Below are 17,282 nucleotides of genomic sequence, written 5' to 3' on the forward strand. Positions count from 1 at the left end.
CTTAGTATGTAGTCCAGGCTAGCCTTGAGTTCATGGTGATCCTCCTTGCCCCCTGAGTTCTGGGATTACAAGGCCTTGGCACCTGGCCTGGCTCTAACAATTGGTTCTTGTAAACATTACCCTGAGGAGTTGTTAGAGGCAGGTGAAGGACCTGTGAAAGTTAGGATAAGGTACTCTAGGTTATCAATCACGGTTCTTGTGGAGGTCAGTGACCCCTACACCATTCTCGAAGATGGTGATGGTGTGGAGCTGGCATTGTGGTGGAGGCTTGGCCCTTTCCTTATGATGGGGCACAGACTTCTCCCCTCAGTGCCCTTTATCTAGTTAAAGGCTACTGTGGGGCTGGAGAGAAGGCTCATACCCTTGCTGAGTTCAGTTCCCAGCACCCACATTGGGCAGCTCAAAACTGCCTGAAGGCGCTGGAGAGATGGCTCAGAGGTTAAGAGCATTGCCTGCTCTTCCAAAGGTTCTGAGTTCAATTCCCAGCAACCACATGGTGGCTCACAACCATCTGTAATGAGGTCTGGTGTCCTCTTCCGGCATGCAGGCATACACACAGACAGAATATTGTATACATAATAAATAAATAAATAAATAAATATTTTTTTAAAGACTGCCTGTAAATCCAGTTCCAGAGGATCCAACGCTATGTCACCTGAACGCCATAGGCACACACACAACACATTACATACCTTCAAGTACACAGACTCACACACACACCTTTAAAAACCTCGCTTGCCAGGCGGTGGTGGAGCACTACTTTAATCCCAGCACTCAGTGGCAGAGGCAGGTGGATCTCTGAGTTCAAGGCCAGTTTGTTCTACAGTGAGATCCAGGATAGTTAGGGCTACACAGAGAAACACTGTCTTGAAAAACCAACCAAACAAAAAGCCTACTGTGATCTCCATTCTCTCCTGAGATCCTCCACCATATACTAATTACAGGTCAGATGAATACTGAACCCAATTGCTACCTTATTGTGATTTAATCCTCAAGTCTTGTGCTCCAGGTGACAAGAGAATGCATCTATTAGTGCATACACCATACACACTGTCCTGGAGTGTGTGTCCAATGGAGCTGAGGATCTCATGACTTTTTTCCACCCTGGTTAGCAGCAGGCCCAGGTGGCAGAGCAGGCAACATGAACCATGGGCATATCTAGAAACTTAGGCTAGGCCAGGCGGTGGTGACGTACACCTTTAATCCCAGCACTCGGGAGGCAGAGGCAGAAGGATCTCTGTGAGCTCGAGGCCAGCCTGGTCTACAGAGCGAACGAGTTCCAGGACAGGCTCCATAGCCACTGAGAAACCCTGTCTCAAAAGACCAAAAAAATAAAAAAATAAAAAGAAAGAAAGAAACCTAGGCTAGGTGAAATGGGGTATTTGTGTCTCAAGGACCTTTCTAGATCAGTAGGAAGTAGGGTTCAGGCTGGGGCTGAGCTATATGGGCTAAAGCACAGGGGTCCCATTCTAAATTTCCTGCCTTCCAGCAACCTTGAGCAGTGATTTACCCAGGTTACTAGAGTCTGGCAGGATATGATGCTCAACATTGCTCTAGAAGTTGCAGATGGCCAAACAAGTTTGGTAGAGCTTTAGAAGAACTGGTACAGGCAGAAGCTAAGGGCCAGGACCTGCAGTGAGAGATGTGGCTGGGTTTCAGTGGGACAGGCTCTTGGGAGGGTTAAGTCGGAAGGGACGGCAAAGACTAGAATAAAGATGCATGGGCTAGGCCGGGCGGTGGTGGCGCACGCCTTTAATCCCAGCACTCGGGAGGCAGAGGCAGGTGGATCTCTGTGAATTCGAGGCCAGCCTGGTCTACAAGAGCAAGTTCTAGGACAGCTAGGGCTGTTTCACAGAGAAACCCTGTCTCGAAGGGGGGAAAAAAAGGACTCTGAAGCCAGCTGAGCTGGGAGTTACACTAATGGTGACCAGGAAATCTCATCTTGGTCTTGAGACCAGAGAGCTCATTGAGTGCCCTCTGTCTTCTCTGTGATGTCCCTCACTGGCCCTCTAACCTTGCCACCAGAGCTTTGACACCCTCTAATGTCTTAACCCCACCCCCAACCTTTATCTGAGTTATCTAATTTTTTTTCCTACAACATGATCTTCTTTTCATTAATTAATTAATTAATTTTTATCTGGACCACAAGCTCCCCACCCTCCTCCATAATGGCTCAGAAAGGGCCAGGCCTCCCACGGGCTTAGGTAAAGCATGGCACCTCCTCCTGTATTCAGGCTGAGTAAGGCAATCCAGGAATGAGTTTCCAAAACACCGGGAACAGTCTGATCTAAAATTCTGATTCATGACCTCTAGCATGCCAGAGCTTCCCTAGATTACCCACAGGACCCTCTAAGTGACTGCAGACTTTACTCAAGCGACAGGGAAAATCCAACAGATTGACTGTCCCGCCCCCACTCTCCTTTGAGAAGCCGAAAGTTTCCTCTGAAGAACTCTTAGCTTTCCCCACAGGCGCCTGCAGCTTCGAGTAACCTTTGCTTGATCTCCGGCAATCCGTTCATAGCTGCTGGTAGCTGCGGCACTCAAAGCAAGCCTCACGGACCCTGGACCCACCCTCTTCCCGCCTGAAGTCCCAGGGGTCTGGGTGGGGCGCGCCCCTAGTGGGTGCGCGCATTCCAACTCTTTGCTCCCGGGCTGCCAGAGGACTGGAAAGTCCGGAATGGATATATAGCCACAAGATTCGGATCCACACGCTGCTGCCAGGGTCCAAGGAGGATCTATCATCCAGATCCCACATGCGGATAGCTACAGACCATTTTAGTCGGGAAGCAGGCACTGCTTCTTGCAGTTCGTTTGCTATAGTGACTATGGACGGTCGAGCTCCTCAGAGTTGTGCGTCAGGGCTAAGTACTCTACCAGTATCTCCCAGAGTTCAGTCCTATTTTGTCCTTTGGGTCATCATAAACCTTCCCACGGTCCAATAGAATTCCAGTTTGCATCTAGTTTGCCTCCCTGCTGATGCTGTAACCCTGGGAGCCCAAGGATGATTTGACAGTGGTTTCCAGAGTGACACCAAGGACAAAGGCCATGAGCTCCTTAGATCTACCTTCCAGCTCTCAAAGACCACAAACCTTTTCTATTTCCCCCAGCTCCATAAGTCCCTTCCCTGACACCTCAAGTATCACTTCTCATCTTGCCCTGGTCTCTATACAAATCTGGACTTTAGGGATACCTTGGAGATACTTGGACGAGGCTGTTCTCTGTTTTTGAACAGCCTACTCCAATTTCTCTTTGGAGAACACCCTTTTCTTATTAGCGCTTCTAACTAGCCTGCTAAATGCTAAATGCACCTCTGCCACTCTTCTAAGGAAACCTCATCTTTGAAAAATTCTGGGTGAAGTGGCCAGTGTCTGGTTCTTGGGATGAGGGTTGTTTGCGGAGGGCAGGGATATGGCCCGGGTTGGGGGCTCTATCCTAAATTATAATCCTGGCTAAGATCCACTCCATGTTTTCCTTCCTTCCCTGCTTTCCAACTTTACTCAAAGTCGTCAGACTCTCTCAGAGTGTGGAGGAGTGACTGCTGGACAGACCCTGGGACCGACTGAGGGCCTGGAGGCAGACCAGCCCAGTACCTACACGGTCAGGGTCAGCACCAACCCCAAGGGAGGTGGTGGACTTCGTCTTTGGACTCTTTACCTCCCCTTATCATGATTTTACTTCTCTTCAGGATGGAGTGGGCCTCAGGAGAATCAGGGAGGGGCCGGCAGGGACAGCCTCTGCTTTGGGAACTTCGCTTGGGCCTACTTCTAAGTGGTGAGGGGGCCTGGTGAGGGCTAAAGTTATGGGATGTGATGGTAGGTCCGGGGGTGGCTGGCTGTCCCAGGGACCCAAGGGAATCACTGCTGAACTGGTTAACCCACTGCCCCCAGTGCTGCCTGCCATATTGGCCCAGGTCCCTTCCTTGGATGTACCTGGCTGTTCTCGAGGAAGCTGCTATCCAGCCACTGGTGACCTGTTGGTGGGCCGTGCTGACAGACTGACTGCCTCATCCACGTGTGGCTTGCAAAGCCCTCAGCCCTACTGTATTGTCAGTCACCTGCAGGTGCTGCTGGGGACAGGATGAGAGGCTGGGTCAGGGTGGGGTTGGCACTGGCTAAGTAAGGTACTGCTACTGACCTCCACCCAATCCAGGATGAGAAGAAGTGTTTCCTGTGTGACTCCCGACGCCCCTTCTCTGCTCGAGACAACCCCAACAGCCATCGAATCCAGAATGTCGTCACCAGCTTTGCACCGCAACGCAGGACGGCCTGGTGGCAGTCAGAGAATGGTGAGCCCTCGAGTAGGTCATTCGAGTGGTCAGGGCTTGCACACCAATAACCTCAAAACCTTGACCCCTGATTCCTGCTGCAGGTGTTCCAAGAGTCACCATCCAGCTGGACCTGGAAGCAGAATTCCATTTCACCCACCTCATTATGACTTTCAAGGTGCCTGCGTGTCAGTGAACTTGCCCCAGTTGTCCTGATTTCCTCCCCAGTGCCCCTGGACAGAGCCCTAGCTCCTCAGCCCAGCTTCCCTGAGATTGTGGGTTGTGTTTTGACTACACGTGGAACAAGGTCGTTTCCTGTATAGCTTTCATGGCAGAACACACTCCAGCCCTGTGCATGTGCTCTCCTGTCCCGCCTTCTTAGACTAGGCCAGATATGGTCTCTCTGGGCCTCTACCCGTTAGAAGCAGCTATCACCCCTGGTCTGCTCATTGCCTGGTTTTCAGCTTTTCATAGTCACCCACTCCTGTCTGTGAGCTGCTTGGCCCTGATCACGACTAAGCAGGGATCTCAGTAGCCTAGTTTGGGCTGAGGTCCTGGTTCCTGCTAATCGGATGTATCCCCCTTCCCAAACCAGACATTTCGGCCAGCTGCCATGCTGGTGGAACGCTCTGCAGACTTTGGCCACACCTGGCATGTTTACCGATACTTTTCCTACGACTGTGGGGCTGACTTCCCAGGAGTTCCACTGGCCCCACCTCGGCACTGGGATGATGTGGTTTGTGAGTCTCGCTACTCAGAAATTGAGCCATCCACTGAAGGCGAGGTAAGGGCTGGGATCTGGGTAGAGGATAGGGAGGGACCTGTGGGGTTCGTGATGCCCCTGAAGCAAGGTCCGATATCTCTGTGGCCTTCCTGCCATGCCAGGTCATCTACCGTGTGCTGGACCCTGCTATTCCCATTCCAGACCCCTACAGCTCACGGATTCAGAGTGAGTCCTGGACTGAGGCTGGCACAGTCCTGTGGATGTGCCTATTTGGGGCCTCAGCAACTATTTTGGGTGCTTCCTAGGGCAGATGCCAAGCCCAGTTTAGCTCTGGTGGCAATGGAAAAGAGGTTTCCCAAGGTGACCTTGGCAGCTGCAGCCCCCGGGTGGGTATGAGGCAGCTAGAGCTTGGCCCATCTAGGTAGACAAAACCCTCTTCCCCCTCTTAGACCTGTTGAAGATCACCAACCTCCGCGTGAACTTGACTCGGCTTCACACACTGGGAGACAACTTGCTTGACCCGCGGCGGGAGATCCGGGAGAAGTACTATTATGCCCTCTATGAGCTTGTTGTCCGTGGGAACTGTTTCTGCTATGGACATGCCTCACAGTGTGCCCCTGCGCCAGGGGCACCAGCCCATGCTGAGGGCATGGTACGAGCCTTCAGGTGGCTGGAGTAGGGTCGGGGAGGGATGGGCGTGGCTAGATAGTGCTGGCCACCTGCCTGTATGTCTTCACAGGTGCACGGGGCCTGTATCTGCAAGCACAATACCCGTGGTCTCAACTGTGAGCGGTGTCAGGACTTCTATCATGACCTTCCCTGGCATCCTGCTGAGGACGGCCACACGCATGCCTGTCGGAGTGAGTGAGACACTGAGCTCTGTAGCCTGGCTGTGCCTGGTTCAAACCAAATTCTGGCTGGCTAAGCCCTAAATAACTAGGCTGTGTCTAAAGGGTATACAGGCTTTGCTGACCCTGAGGACCCTCAGCCCTCCTCTGTAATCTGCCCTGGCTATCAGTACCATGGGATTTTTGAAGCCTTGAAGTTCTTAAACTGCTACCTGTAAATTCCGGCCCATGGTGCTGACAAAAAGTGACGCCATTCCTCCCTCCCTGTGCATGTCCCTTACCTTGAGGACCTGGTTTCTCAGCTGGCCTTTGCCTTCTCCCCAGAGTGTGAGTGCAATGGACACACTCAGAGCTGCCACTTTGACATGGCCGTATACCTGGCGTCTGGAAATGTGAGTGGAGGCGTGTGTGATGGGTGTCAGCACAACACAGCTGGGCGCCATTGTGAGCTCTGCCGGCCCTTCTTCTACCGCGATCCAGCCAAGGACTTGCGGGATCCAGCCGTGTGTCGTCGTAAGGCTGGGATTGGGTATGAGGGAGAGAAAACTGAGCCTGGGTCAGGAACTAGGGAGCCAGAATTTGTGTGGTAAGGCCTTGGGGTGGAAACAGAACAGGAATAGGGGAAGGCTTAAGACTCATTCTGGGCCATGGGATAGGATGATTTTACACTCCTCTTTGCTTATAGCTTGTGACTGTGACCCTATGGGTTCTCAAGACGGTGGCCGTTGTGATTCCCATGATGACCCTGTGCTGGGACTGGTGTCCGGCCAGTGTCGCTGCAAAGAACATGTGGTTGGCACTCGCTGCCAGCAATGCCGTGATGGCTTCTTTGGACTTAGTGCCAGTGACCCTCTGGGATGCCAGCGTATGTACTTCTTGTCCTAACTTCTATGCTGACCTTTAACCCCTGAGCACTGCTTCTACTTCCTACAGTTCTAATGGGCCTCTTCCACTGCAGGTTGTCAGTGTAATTCACGGGGTACAGTGCCTGGGGGCACCCCTTGTGACTCCAACAGTGGAACCTGTTTCTGCAAGCGTCTGGTGACTGGACATGGCTGTGACCGCTGCCTGGTACAACTGAGGGATCTGGGGTTCCTGGGTCCTGGACTTGTCCTCAGAGCATATGGCTGGGGGCAAAGTTCAGTGGGTGGGTACTGAGAACTTAGGGTCTCGTCCTGAATGAGCAGTAGAGGCTCACTGATGGGTGGCAGAGAGGTCGGTTTCTGGTCTCCCGCAATCCCTCTTTCCTAGCCTGGCCACTGGGGTCTGAGCCATGACCTGCTTGGTTGCCGCCCCTGTGACTGCGACATGGGTGGTGCCTTGGATCCTCAGTGAGTGCTGTAACAGGGACTTGGAGGTGGCGGGGAAGGCAAAGGGGGTAGCTCCTCAGTAACCACAGCACTCCTCAGGTGTGATGAGGCCACAGGTCAGTGCCGCTGCCGCCAGCACATGATTGGACGGCGCTGTGAACAAGTACAGCCCGGCTACTTCCGACCTTTTCTAGACCATTTAACTTGGGAGGCTGAGGATGCTCGAGGGCAGGTGAGATGTGGTGGGACGGCTAGAGAGGAGGGGCTGTGGGTGGTGCCGTGGAGGGACTGGGGTACTGTCTAGCCTTAGGGGAGGTCTTGACTGGAGAAACGGTGATCGGGACAGACTGTGGCAGCAGAGGTAGCAGTCACCTGAGTCCTCATCCCTACTTTGACCCTATTGACTCTCAGGTGCTTGAGGTGGTAGAGCGGCCAGTGACCAACCGAGAGTCTCCGTCCTGGACTGGCCCGGGCTTTGTGCGGCTGCGGGGAGGTCAGGAAGTGGAGTTCCTGGTGACCTCTTTGCCAAGGGCCATGGACTATGACCTGCTGCTGCGCTTGGAGCCCCAGGTTAGACCCTGTGACAGCTGACCCGTGCTGACATTCTGGATGTGCAAGAACCCTCTCCACTGTCCTCTTCCCCCAGGTTCCTGAGCAATGGGCAGAACTGGAACTGACTGTGCATCGCCCAGGGCCTGTGTCTGCCCACAGTCCCTGTGGGCAAGTGCTACCTGAGGATGACCGAATTCAGGGAATGCTTCAACCAAACTCCAGGTGAGGCTTGTAGGGCCAGCCCTCATTCCATGCAGATCACCGGAAAGACCACGTTGCTTGTTCATCTGTTCTTTCATGGATGTCTTCCTGGGTACTGCTTGCCAGGTCCATGGCTCTGTTCACAGGAAAGTCAGAGATGAAACAGGGCCTGTTTTCCATAGGGTACAAATTTCAGAGTCAAAGCATTAGGTGATGGGAAGTCCCCCAGTGTCACTCCAGGAGAACCCGTGATGGTGATGGTTGCAAGGCAGTGGCATCCTTAGGGATGTAACTATGTAACTGGTTACAGTTCCTTTCCTGTAACTTTTCATTGCTCTGTTGGCCACCCTGGGCCTCCCTCCTCCTCCTCCTTTTTTTTTTTCTTTTTTTCTTGTTTTGTTTTGTATTTTTTCAAGGCATGGTTTCTCTGTGTAACAGCCCTGGCTGTCCTGGAACTTGCTTTGTACATCAGGTGGGCCTCATCTACAAAGATCTCACAGAGATCTGCCTGCGTCTTTATTCTAATTGCTGGACTAAAGTCATGTACCATCACACCCGGCTCCTTCCTTTTTCCTTTTTGAGACAGAACCGCATATATCCCAGGCTAGTCTTGAACTCACTACATGGCTGAGAATGACCTTGAACTTCTGCCTTCTCCATCTTCCAAGTGCTGAGGTTATAGGAGTATGTTGCAATACGTGGCTTATATTTTTTATGTATCTATTTTATGTTCATTGGTGTTTTGCCTGCATGTATGTCTGTGTGAGGGTGTTAGAAGCTCTGGAACTGGACAGGTGTGAGCTACCATGTGGGTGCTGGAAACTGAACATGGGTCCTCCGGAAAAGCAGCCAGTGCTCTTAACTGCTGAGCCATCTCTCCAGCCCTTGTTTTTTCTTTAGTTAGCATGTAAATATTCATACATACACAGAGGCAAAGAGAATAGCATAATGAACTTGGCTGTATCCATTGTAGACATTTTGACAAACTTGTGTTTGTCAGATTCCTCTCATTGCTAAGTGGAGAATAGAAAGAAAGGGGCCAGGGTGAAAGCTGGAAAGGCTGTTGGAGACCCTGGGTGAGATGAATTGGACGGAGGTATAGTAAAGATAATGAGCAAAAAAGGCTTTTAGACTTAGAAAAGAAGAGGAAGTAGAAAAATGAGTCTGATTTGGGGTCTGGATATTTGGATGGGGATGGAGGGGCATGAGGTGGAAATATAGCAGAATGTGTGCCCCCACCCCAGATGCAGAATCTCTCTTTCTCTTTGTTTTTTGTTTATTTGTTTGTTTGGCTGGTTTTTTCAAGACAAGTTTCTCTGTATAGCCTTGTCTGTCCTGGAACTCACTCTGTAGACCAGGCTGGCCTCAAACTCACAGAGATCCTCCTGCCTCTGCCTCTCAGGTGCTGGGATTAAAGGCATGCTCCAACACTTCTAGGCTTAGATCTGGTATCTTTTTATAACATGTCCCAGGCTGGCCTGAGATTTTTGGTGTTCTTGCCTTTGCTTCTCAAGTGCTAGGTTAAAGGTGGCATGCCACCATGCTTGGCTGAGACGGAACAGTTCTGAGAGTGTTTGGCTTAAGTGAGTGGCTAGATTTCTGTGTCTGGGATTACTGGGAGGCGTAATGTTGAAGTAAAAATTTGGTTCCTGTGAGCTGGTTGTGGTACCTCATGCCTGTAATCCTAGCACTTGGGAGACAGAGGCAGGAGGATCAAAAGTTCAAGTATTCTTGGCTACACAGCAAATTCAGTGTCTACCTGGAACACATAAGACCTTGCTTCCAAAAAGGAGAACTGAGTAGACAGAAGGGAAAACTAGAGTTGTAGAGAGCAGCACAGAGGCTGAGAGAAGAATGAACTCACAGGCTGATGAATGCTTGAACCAGATAAGAATAGAATAGTGGCCTCTGTGTTTAGCTACGTGGAGGTCATTGGTGACCTTGATACAGAGTGGGCCGGAGTCCACTGGAGTAGAAGGCTTACCTGGCAGTGACTTCAAGGGTCTCTATGGACTTACTGGGTGGGAAAGCAAAAATGAAATAGCAGCTCGGGGAAGATTCGGACAGATTTGGGAGTGGAATGAAAGAATGCATGTGTAGGTGTATCACTTAGGGGATAGGATTACTGTGTCAAGGGAGAAGAAACAAAGGTCTGGGATGTAGTTCGGTGATGCCTTCTAAAATCTAATTAATTAATGAATTTTTAAATGTATTTGTTTATTGTTTTTCAAGACAGGGTTTCCCTGTGTAACGGCTCTGGCTGTTGTGGAATTTGCTTTGTAAGCCAGGCCGGCCTAGAACTCACAGAGATCTGCCTGCCTCTGTCTCCTGAGTACTGGGATTAAAGGTGTGCACCACCACTACCCAGCTCAGGGATGCCACGTCTTAATTTAGCAGTCACAGAGCTGTAGGTTCAATCCCTGGGGCTACCGAATAAAAAAACAGTCACTAATATTTTAATTGGGTCTTAAAACAAAACAAAATAAAACAAACAGATAGCAAAGAAAGAAACCAAAATCCAAAAAGCCAGGGCTGGAGAAGGGATAATTCCCTTCTTAACAGAACACTTGCTGCAGCTGGGAGGTGGTGGTGCACGCCTTTAATCCCAGCACTTGGGAGGCAGAGGCAGGCAGATCTCCTTGAGATCGAGACCAGCCTGGTTCGACCAGAGCTAGTTCCAGGACAGCTAAGGCTGTGACAAAGAGAAACCCTGTCTCAAAAACAAACAAAAAACACTTGCTGCTCTTTCAGAGAATGCAGCTTTTGTCCCAGAATTCACACTGGGTGGACTGCAACTGTCTTTAACTTTAGTTGCAAGAGAGTCAAGAACACTCTCTTTTGGCCTATGTGGGCACTTGAATACATGTAGTGTACACACATACAAATATATACATATATGCACGCACACATTCATACACACACACACGTAAAAATAAAAACAAATAAAAAACCTGAGCCGGGCAGTGGTGGCACTCCTTTAATCACAGCATTTAGGGAGGCAGGTGGATCTCTGTGAGTTTGAGGCCAGCCTGGTCTACAGAGTGAATTCCAGGACAGCCAGAGATACACAGCGAGACCTCGTCTCAAAACCTGCCCCACCAAAAAGAAAAAAAAAGCAAAAAAAAAAAAAAATCAAACAACAAACAAATAAACAAAAAACTGACAAATTGGCATGTCAGGAGATAGGTAGATGCCAGGTTCTGTATTTTCAGTGATATTGGTCTGTGTGGATGTATGATTCCAGAAAGTCACATTTATGGGATTCTTCTGTCCAGATTCCCTGTCAGAGCCTCAGCAAGTTGTCCTAGTCTGGCTCAGCTGTAGCCTCTGCCTTGGTCAGTAAGTTTGATTGCTATGAGTGGCAGTATCTAAGACCCAGGATAAGATCTCTGTGAGCTCGAGGCCCACATGGTCTACAGAGTGAGTTCCAGGACAGCCAGAGCTGTTACAGAGAGAAACCCTGTCTCGAAAAAACAAAAACAAATCAACAACAACAACAACAACAACAAAAATAAATAAATAAATAAATAAATAAATAAATAAATAAATAAATAAATGTCCCAGGATGATGGTTGCACGGACCCTGAGTGGCATCCTGTGCTGTCTTTGTCCACCCCATCCCCAGGGTTTTAGTGTTTCCCAGACCGGTCTGCCTTGAGCCTGGTATCTCCTACAAGCTGAATCTGAAGCTGCTGCGAACCGGGGGACGTGCCCATCCTGAAAGCTCCTACTCTGGGTCTGGACTACTCATTGACTCGGTAACATACCCCTCTCAGTCATATCAGCCAAGAAGGCGGGGCCTCTGGGGTGGATACTGTGATGGTGGTGATGATTAGGAGGGTCTTGTGATAGGCAGTCCAGCGGGAGGTGGGGGTCAGGGGGTGGCCCACACCTTTAATCTCAGCACTCAGGAGGTGGAAGCAGGTGGATCTCTGTGAGTTTGAAGCCAGCCTGGGACAGGCTCCAGAGCTACACAGAAACCCTGTCTCGAAATGCCGAGAGAGAGAGAGAGAGAGAGAGAGAGAGAGAGAGAGAGAGAGAATGAGAACAGGTTAATGGCAGCACTAAGTCAGGCTCTCTGAAGGTACTGATGCGATCCTATGTGAGCTACATTCTTGCGTCTCTTCAGCTGGTGCTGCAGCCCCATGTCTTGGTGCTAGAGATGTTTAGTGGGGGTGACGCTGCTGCCCTAGAGCGCCGTACCACCTTTGAACGCTACCGTTGCCATGAGGAAGGTCTGATGCCCAGCAAGACCCCTCTGTCTGAAGCCTGTGCCCCCCTCCTCATCAGTCTGTCCTCCTTGATCTACAATGGTGCCTTACGTAAGTGTAATCTTGACAGGAATTGGTAGGCAGAGGTGGGAACTTAGCCTAATCTGCTCTTCCTCTTCTCACAGCATGTCAGTGTGACCCTCAAGGCTCCCTGAGTTCCGAGTGCAACCCTCATGGTGGCCAGTGCCTGTGCAAGCCTGGAGTGGTTGGACGCCGCTGTGACGTCTGTGCCACTGGCTATTATGGCTTTGGCCCGGCAGGTTGTCAAGGTATTTGTCTATCTCCTTGTCTCCCCTCTTCTCTTTCCTTTCCAGCGTCAAGACTCCCTCTTCCCCTTCTTTGCATCTTCCTTCATCGACTCCACCTTGGATTCTATACTTTTAGGTTGGGGGGGTCCCTTGATTTTTCTATCATTCCTCACCTTTCCCACCCTGACTGTCTCTACCTTATCCCCAGCCTGCCAGTGTAGCCCTGATGGGTCACTCAGTGCCCTATGTGATGGGACTAGTGGACAATGTCCCTGCCGAACTGGCGCCTTTGGTCTTCGCTGTGACCACTGTCAACGTGGCCAGTGGGGATTCCCTAATTGCCGACCGTGTACCTGCAATGGGCGTGCAGATGAATGTGATACCCGCACAGGTGCTTGCCTGGGCTGTCGTGATTACACCGGGGGCGAGCACTGTGAAAGGTGAGCCTAGTGTGGGTGTGAGTGGTTGGTGGCTGGGCAGGCTGCCTGTGGCTAACCTTCATTTCCCTGCAGATGCATTGCTGGCTTTCATGGGGACCCACGGCTGCCCTATGGAGGCCAGTGCCGACCTTGTCCCTGCCCTGAGGGCCCTGGGAGCCAGCGGCACTTTGCCACTTCTTGCCACCGGGATGGATACTCCCAGCAAATTGTGTGCCACTGCCGAGCTGGTTACACCGGTGAGTGGGTAGGGCGCACAGGTATGGGATCAGGGTGAGGTAGCTCAGCTCAACACTCATAGTTTCTTCTTGACTGTTGACAGGACTTCGGTGTGAAGCTTGTGCCCCCGGGCACTTTGGAGACCCATCAAAGCCAGGTGGCAGGTGCCAACTGTGCGAGTGCAATGGAAACATCGACCCCATGGACCCTGACGCCTGTGATCCCCACACAGGACAGTGCTTGCGTTGTTTATACCACACAGAGGGGCCCCACTGTGGCCATTGCAAACCTGGCTTCCATGGGCAAGCAGCCCGACAGAGCTGTCACCGTGAGTATGGGTATGGGGAGAGATGGTTGGGGTAGGTTCTGCTGGAGATAGCTCCCCTTCATTGCTGTGTCTGTCTTGGCTTGCCCAGGCTGTACCTGCAATCCTCTGGGCACAAATCCCCAGCAGTGCCCATCTACTGACCAGTGCCACTGTGACCCAAGCAGTGGGCAGTGCCCATGCCTCCCCCATGTCCAAGGCCTTAGTTGTGATCATTGTGCCCCCAACTTTTGGAACTTCACTAGCGGCCGTGGCTGCCAGCCTTGTGCTTGCCACCCAACCAGGGCCAGAGGCCCCACCTGCAATGAGGTATGGAATCCTGGAGATATCTGGGTATGGGGAGTCAGCAAACTGCCTCCCAGGCACGACTTTTGGTAGAGACTCTGAGCCTTGCTGTGTTTGTACCCTAGTTCACAGGGCAGTGCCACTGCCATGCCGGCTTTGGTGGGAGGACGTGCTCTGAGTGTCAAGAGCTCCACTGGGGAGACCCTGGCCTGCAGTGCCGTGGTGAGAGATCTGGAGAGACAGAGTGGGTAAAGACTGCCTCGGTGTGCATCACAGGCCTAATACTATGGTTTGTCTTTTTCTGCAGCTTGTGATTGTGATCCCAGAGGAATAGACAAACCTCAGTGCCACCGCTCCACAGGTCACTGTAGCTGCCGCCCAGGCGTGTCTGGCGTGCGCTGTGACCAGTGTGCTCGTGGCTTCTCGGGTGTTTTTCCTGCTTGTCATCCATGCCATGCATGCTTTGGAGATTGGGATCGGGTTGTACAGGACTTGGCTGCTCGTACACGACGGCTGGAGCAGTGGGCACAGGAGTTGCAGCAGACGGGTGTGCTGGGTGCCTTTGAGAGCAGCTTTTTGAATATACAAGGGAAGCTGGGCATGGTCCAGGCCATCGTGGGTGCCCGAAATGCCTCAGCTGCCTCTACTGCAAAGCTTGTAGAGGCCACGGAGGGACTGCGGTATGGATGGAGCTAAATAAATATAGTGGGGCCGGGTGGTAGTGGTGGACTCCTTTAATCCCAGCATTCTGGAGGCAGAGGGAGGCGGATCTATGTAAATTTGAGGCCAGCCTGGTCTACAAAGTGAGTTTTAGGACAGCGAGGGCTACACACAGAGGAAATCCTGCCTCAAAAAACTAACTAAATAACTAAATGATAATAACTAACTAAATACATGTGGTGGGGTGGAGCAAGGTCCAGAAGATGGGGAGCGAAGCCTCTTTAAACCTGCCCCCTATTGATACAGCCATGAAATTGGGAAGACCACTGAGCGCCTGACTCAGGTAGAAGCAGAGCTAACAGATGTTCAGGATGAGAACTTCAATGCCAACCATGCACTCAGTGGTCTGGAGAGAGATGGGCTTGCACTTAACCTCACACTGCGGCAGCTTGACCAGCATCTGGATATCCTCAAACATTCAAATTTCTTAGGTTAGTTGTCGGTTAACTAGGCAGGTGGGCCAGGGCCATGGTTCAGCTGACTGACCCCTCTGATCCCATGTAGGAGCCTATGACAGCATCCGAAATGCCCACAGCCAGTCTACAGAAGCAGAACACCGTGCCAACACCTCCACCTTTGCAGTACCCAGCCCAGTGAGCAATTCAGCAGATACCCGGCGTCGGACAGAAGTGCTCATGGGCGCCCAAAAAGAAAACTTCAGGCGCAATCACTTAGCCAACCAGCAGGCACTGGGGCAGCTCTCTGCACGCACCCAGACCCTGAGCCTGACTGGCATAAATGAACTGGTAAGGTACAGGAAAGGGGTGGGATAGGTTGATACAGGTTGTCTTCCCATGGAACCTTGATTTGTTTTGTACCTGGCAGGTGTGTGGGGCACCCGGAGATGCACCCTGTGCTACCAGCCCTTGTGGGGGTGCCAGATGTCGGGATGAGGATGGGCAGCTCCGTTGTGGTGGCCTCGGTTGCAGTGGGGCAGCAGCCACAGCCGATCTGGCACTGGGCCGGGCTCGGCACACACAGGCAGAGCTGCAGCGGGCACTGGTAGAAGGTGGTGGCATCCTCAGCCGAGTGTCTGAGACTCGTCGGCAGGCAGAGGAGGCACAGCAGCGGGCACAGGCAGCCCTGGACAAGGCTAATGCTTCTAGGGGCCAAGTGGAGCAGGCCAACCACGAGCTTCGAGAACTTATCCAGAGTGTGAAGGACTTCCTCAGCCGTGAGCCTCCCATGTGGCCCAGGCCATGTGGTTGTTTTCCTTGTGTCTGTGTGTACTTGAGTCTCAGGGTCTGCAATGGACGTGTGTTTTTGACCCTGTGTCTGGCCCCTGAGTCCCTATCCAGTCAGTGTCCCTAAGTCTCTGCCCCTTACATGGTCGCTGTCCTTTGTTTACATCCTTATATGCCTTTCAGCAAACTCCTACGGCATGTGCAGTATGAGAACCCACATAGCAGGATGATGTTCCCAGGCTCATGCTGGTCCTTGCCTGTGTCTCCATAGAGGAGGGAGCTGATCCTGACAGTATTGAAATGGTGGCCACGCGCGTGCTGGAGCTCTCCATCCCAGCCTCGCCCCAGCAGATCCAGCACCTAGCAAGTGAGATTGCAGAACGTGTCCGAAGCCTGGCAGATGTGGACACAATCCTGGCACATACTATGGGCGATGTGCGTCGGGCTGAGCAGCTACTCCAAGATGCACAGCGGGCACGGTCTGACCCCAACCCTGACCCCCATTCCTGAAACCTGGTCCTGGTACCTGCAGACCCTGATCTCCCCTTTTCCTCAGGAGCCGGGCTGAGGGTGAGAAACAGAAGGCAGAGACTGTACAGGCAGCACTGGAGGAGGCTCAGAGGGCACAAGGCGCTGCTCAGGGTGCCATCAGGGGAGCAGTGGCTGACACACAGAACACAGAACAGACCCTGCACCAGGTGTGGTCTCCCTAGGCCATCAGTGGGACAAGGTTATGGAATACATACTATGTATCTGTTTTGTTTTGTTTTGTTTGAGGCAGGGTCTCACTATGTAGTCCTGGCTGACCTGGAGCTCACAGAGATCAACCTGCCTCTCCCTTGCTGGGATTAAAAGTGGATCTGTTTAAGATCTGTTTAAACCCGGGCCCCTCTGTGACAGGTCCAGGAGAAGATGGCAGGTGCAGAGCAGTCGCTGAACTCTGCAAGTGAGCGGGCTCGGCAACTGGATGCTCTCCTGGAGGCCCTGAAACTGAAACGGGCAGGAAATAGCCTGGCAGCATCTACAGCTGAAGAAACAGCCGGCAGTGCTCAGAGCCGTGCCAGGGAGGCTGAGAAGGTGAGTTGAGGCAAAGCCGTCCCGAGGGAGTATGGGTAGTATAGTTGGGACTCCGCTGTACTAGCATACCGACCCTGCATTTTCCATCTGCAGCAACTGCGGGAACAAGTAGATGACCAGTACCAAACCGTGAGGGCGCTGGCTGAGAGGAAGGCCGAGGGTGTGCTGGCTGCACAAGCCAAGGCAGAACAATTGCGGGATGAGGCGCGGGACCTGTTGCAAGCTGCTCAGGACAAGCTGCAGCGGCTACAGGGTAAGAACCCGAGTGGGCAGAAGCTAGAGAGGTGGGGTTGTGGGAGAAAGACCTAAACTGTGCCTTGACTCTTCTAGAACTGGAGGGCACCTATGAAGAGAATGAACGGAAACTGGAGGGTAAGGCGGCCCAGCTGGATGGGCTGGAAGCCAGGATGCGCAGCGTGCTCCAGGCCATCAACCTGCAGGTCCAGATCTACAACACCTGCCAGTGACCACTCCCCCGGGCCTAGCCTCGTCCCCCAAGCACTGTTCCACAGGCGTGTTTGTCCACACTTTAATTAAAGAGCTTTTGGCTAGCAAGTGCTTTCAATAAACCAGTGTGAACCTCCACTGTGTTGTCGGGCCTTTGATGGGAGGGGTGG

The 17,282-nt window shown here is 52.1% G+C and overlaps 1 protein-coding gene across 2 annotated transcripts; it reads left to right on the plus strand.

Annotated features, from left to right (window-relative positions):
* Positions 1-3,504: 3,504 nt before the first annotated feature.
* Lamb2 (laminin subunit beta 2) lies at positions 3,505-17,244 on the plus strand. Of its 2 annotated transcripts, none has more exons than XM_057767911.1 (33): positions 3,505-3,603; positions 3,686-3,771; positions 3,888-4,060; positions 4,150-4,285; positions 4,369-4,442; positions 4,860-5,048; positions 5,150-5,213; positions 5,438-5,640; positions 5,728-5,848; positions 6,161-6,349; positions 6,522-6,701; positions 6,795-6,907; positions 7,088-7,167; positions 7,246-7,378; positions 7,558-7,716; positions 7,793-7,920; positions 11,525-11,657; positions 12,029-12,221; positions 12,296-12,439; positions 12,627-12,858; positions 12,931-13,094; positions 13,178-13,402; positions 13,491-13,708; positions 13,810-13,906; positions 13,992-14,364; positions 14,651-14,835; positions 14,909-15,150; positions 15,230-15,578; positions 15,860-16,067; positions 16,145-16,286; positions 16,489-16,665; positions 16,759-16,918; positions 16,996-17,244. In XM_057767911.1, the coding sequence occupies exons 2-33, from the start codon at positions 3,687-3,689 to the stop codon at positions 17,130-17,132; spliced, it is 5,406 nt and encodes a 1,801-aa protein (XP_057623894.1). In that variant the 5' UTR covers positions 3,505-3,603; position 3,686; the 3' UTR covers positions 17,133-17,244. The 2 variants fall into 2 exon arrangements, with proteins under 2 accessions (XP_057623894.1, XP_057623895.1); XM_057767912.1 differs by having other exon boundaries at positions 3,511-3,597.
* The last annotated feature ends 38 nt before the right edge of the window (positions 17,245-17,282 follow it).

This window comes from Chionomys nivalis, chromosome 4 (assembly GCF_950005125.1).
Source record: "Chionomys nivalis chromosome 4, mChiNiv1.1, whole genome shotgun sequence".
NCBI lineage: Eukaryota > Metazoa > Chordata > Mammalia > Rodentia > Cricetidae > Chionomys > Chionomys nivalis.

Bases quoted from the DNA above. Each gene is read 5' to 3' on its own strand.
- Lamb2 (XM_057767911.1), top strand. From the start codon at position 3,687: ATGGAGTGGGCCTCAGGAGAATCAGGGAGGGGCCGGCAGGGACAGCCT. The intron at 13,709-13,809 runs GTATGGAATCCT...TTTGTACCCTAG, and splicing joins GAGGCCCCACCTGCAATGAG to TTCACAGGGCAGTGCCACTG. The intron at 16,287-16,488 runs GTGTGGTCTCCC...CCTCTGTGACAG, and splicing joins CAGAACAGACCCTGCACCAG to GTCCAGGAGAAGATGGCAGG.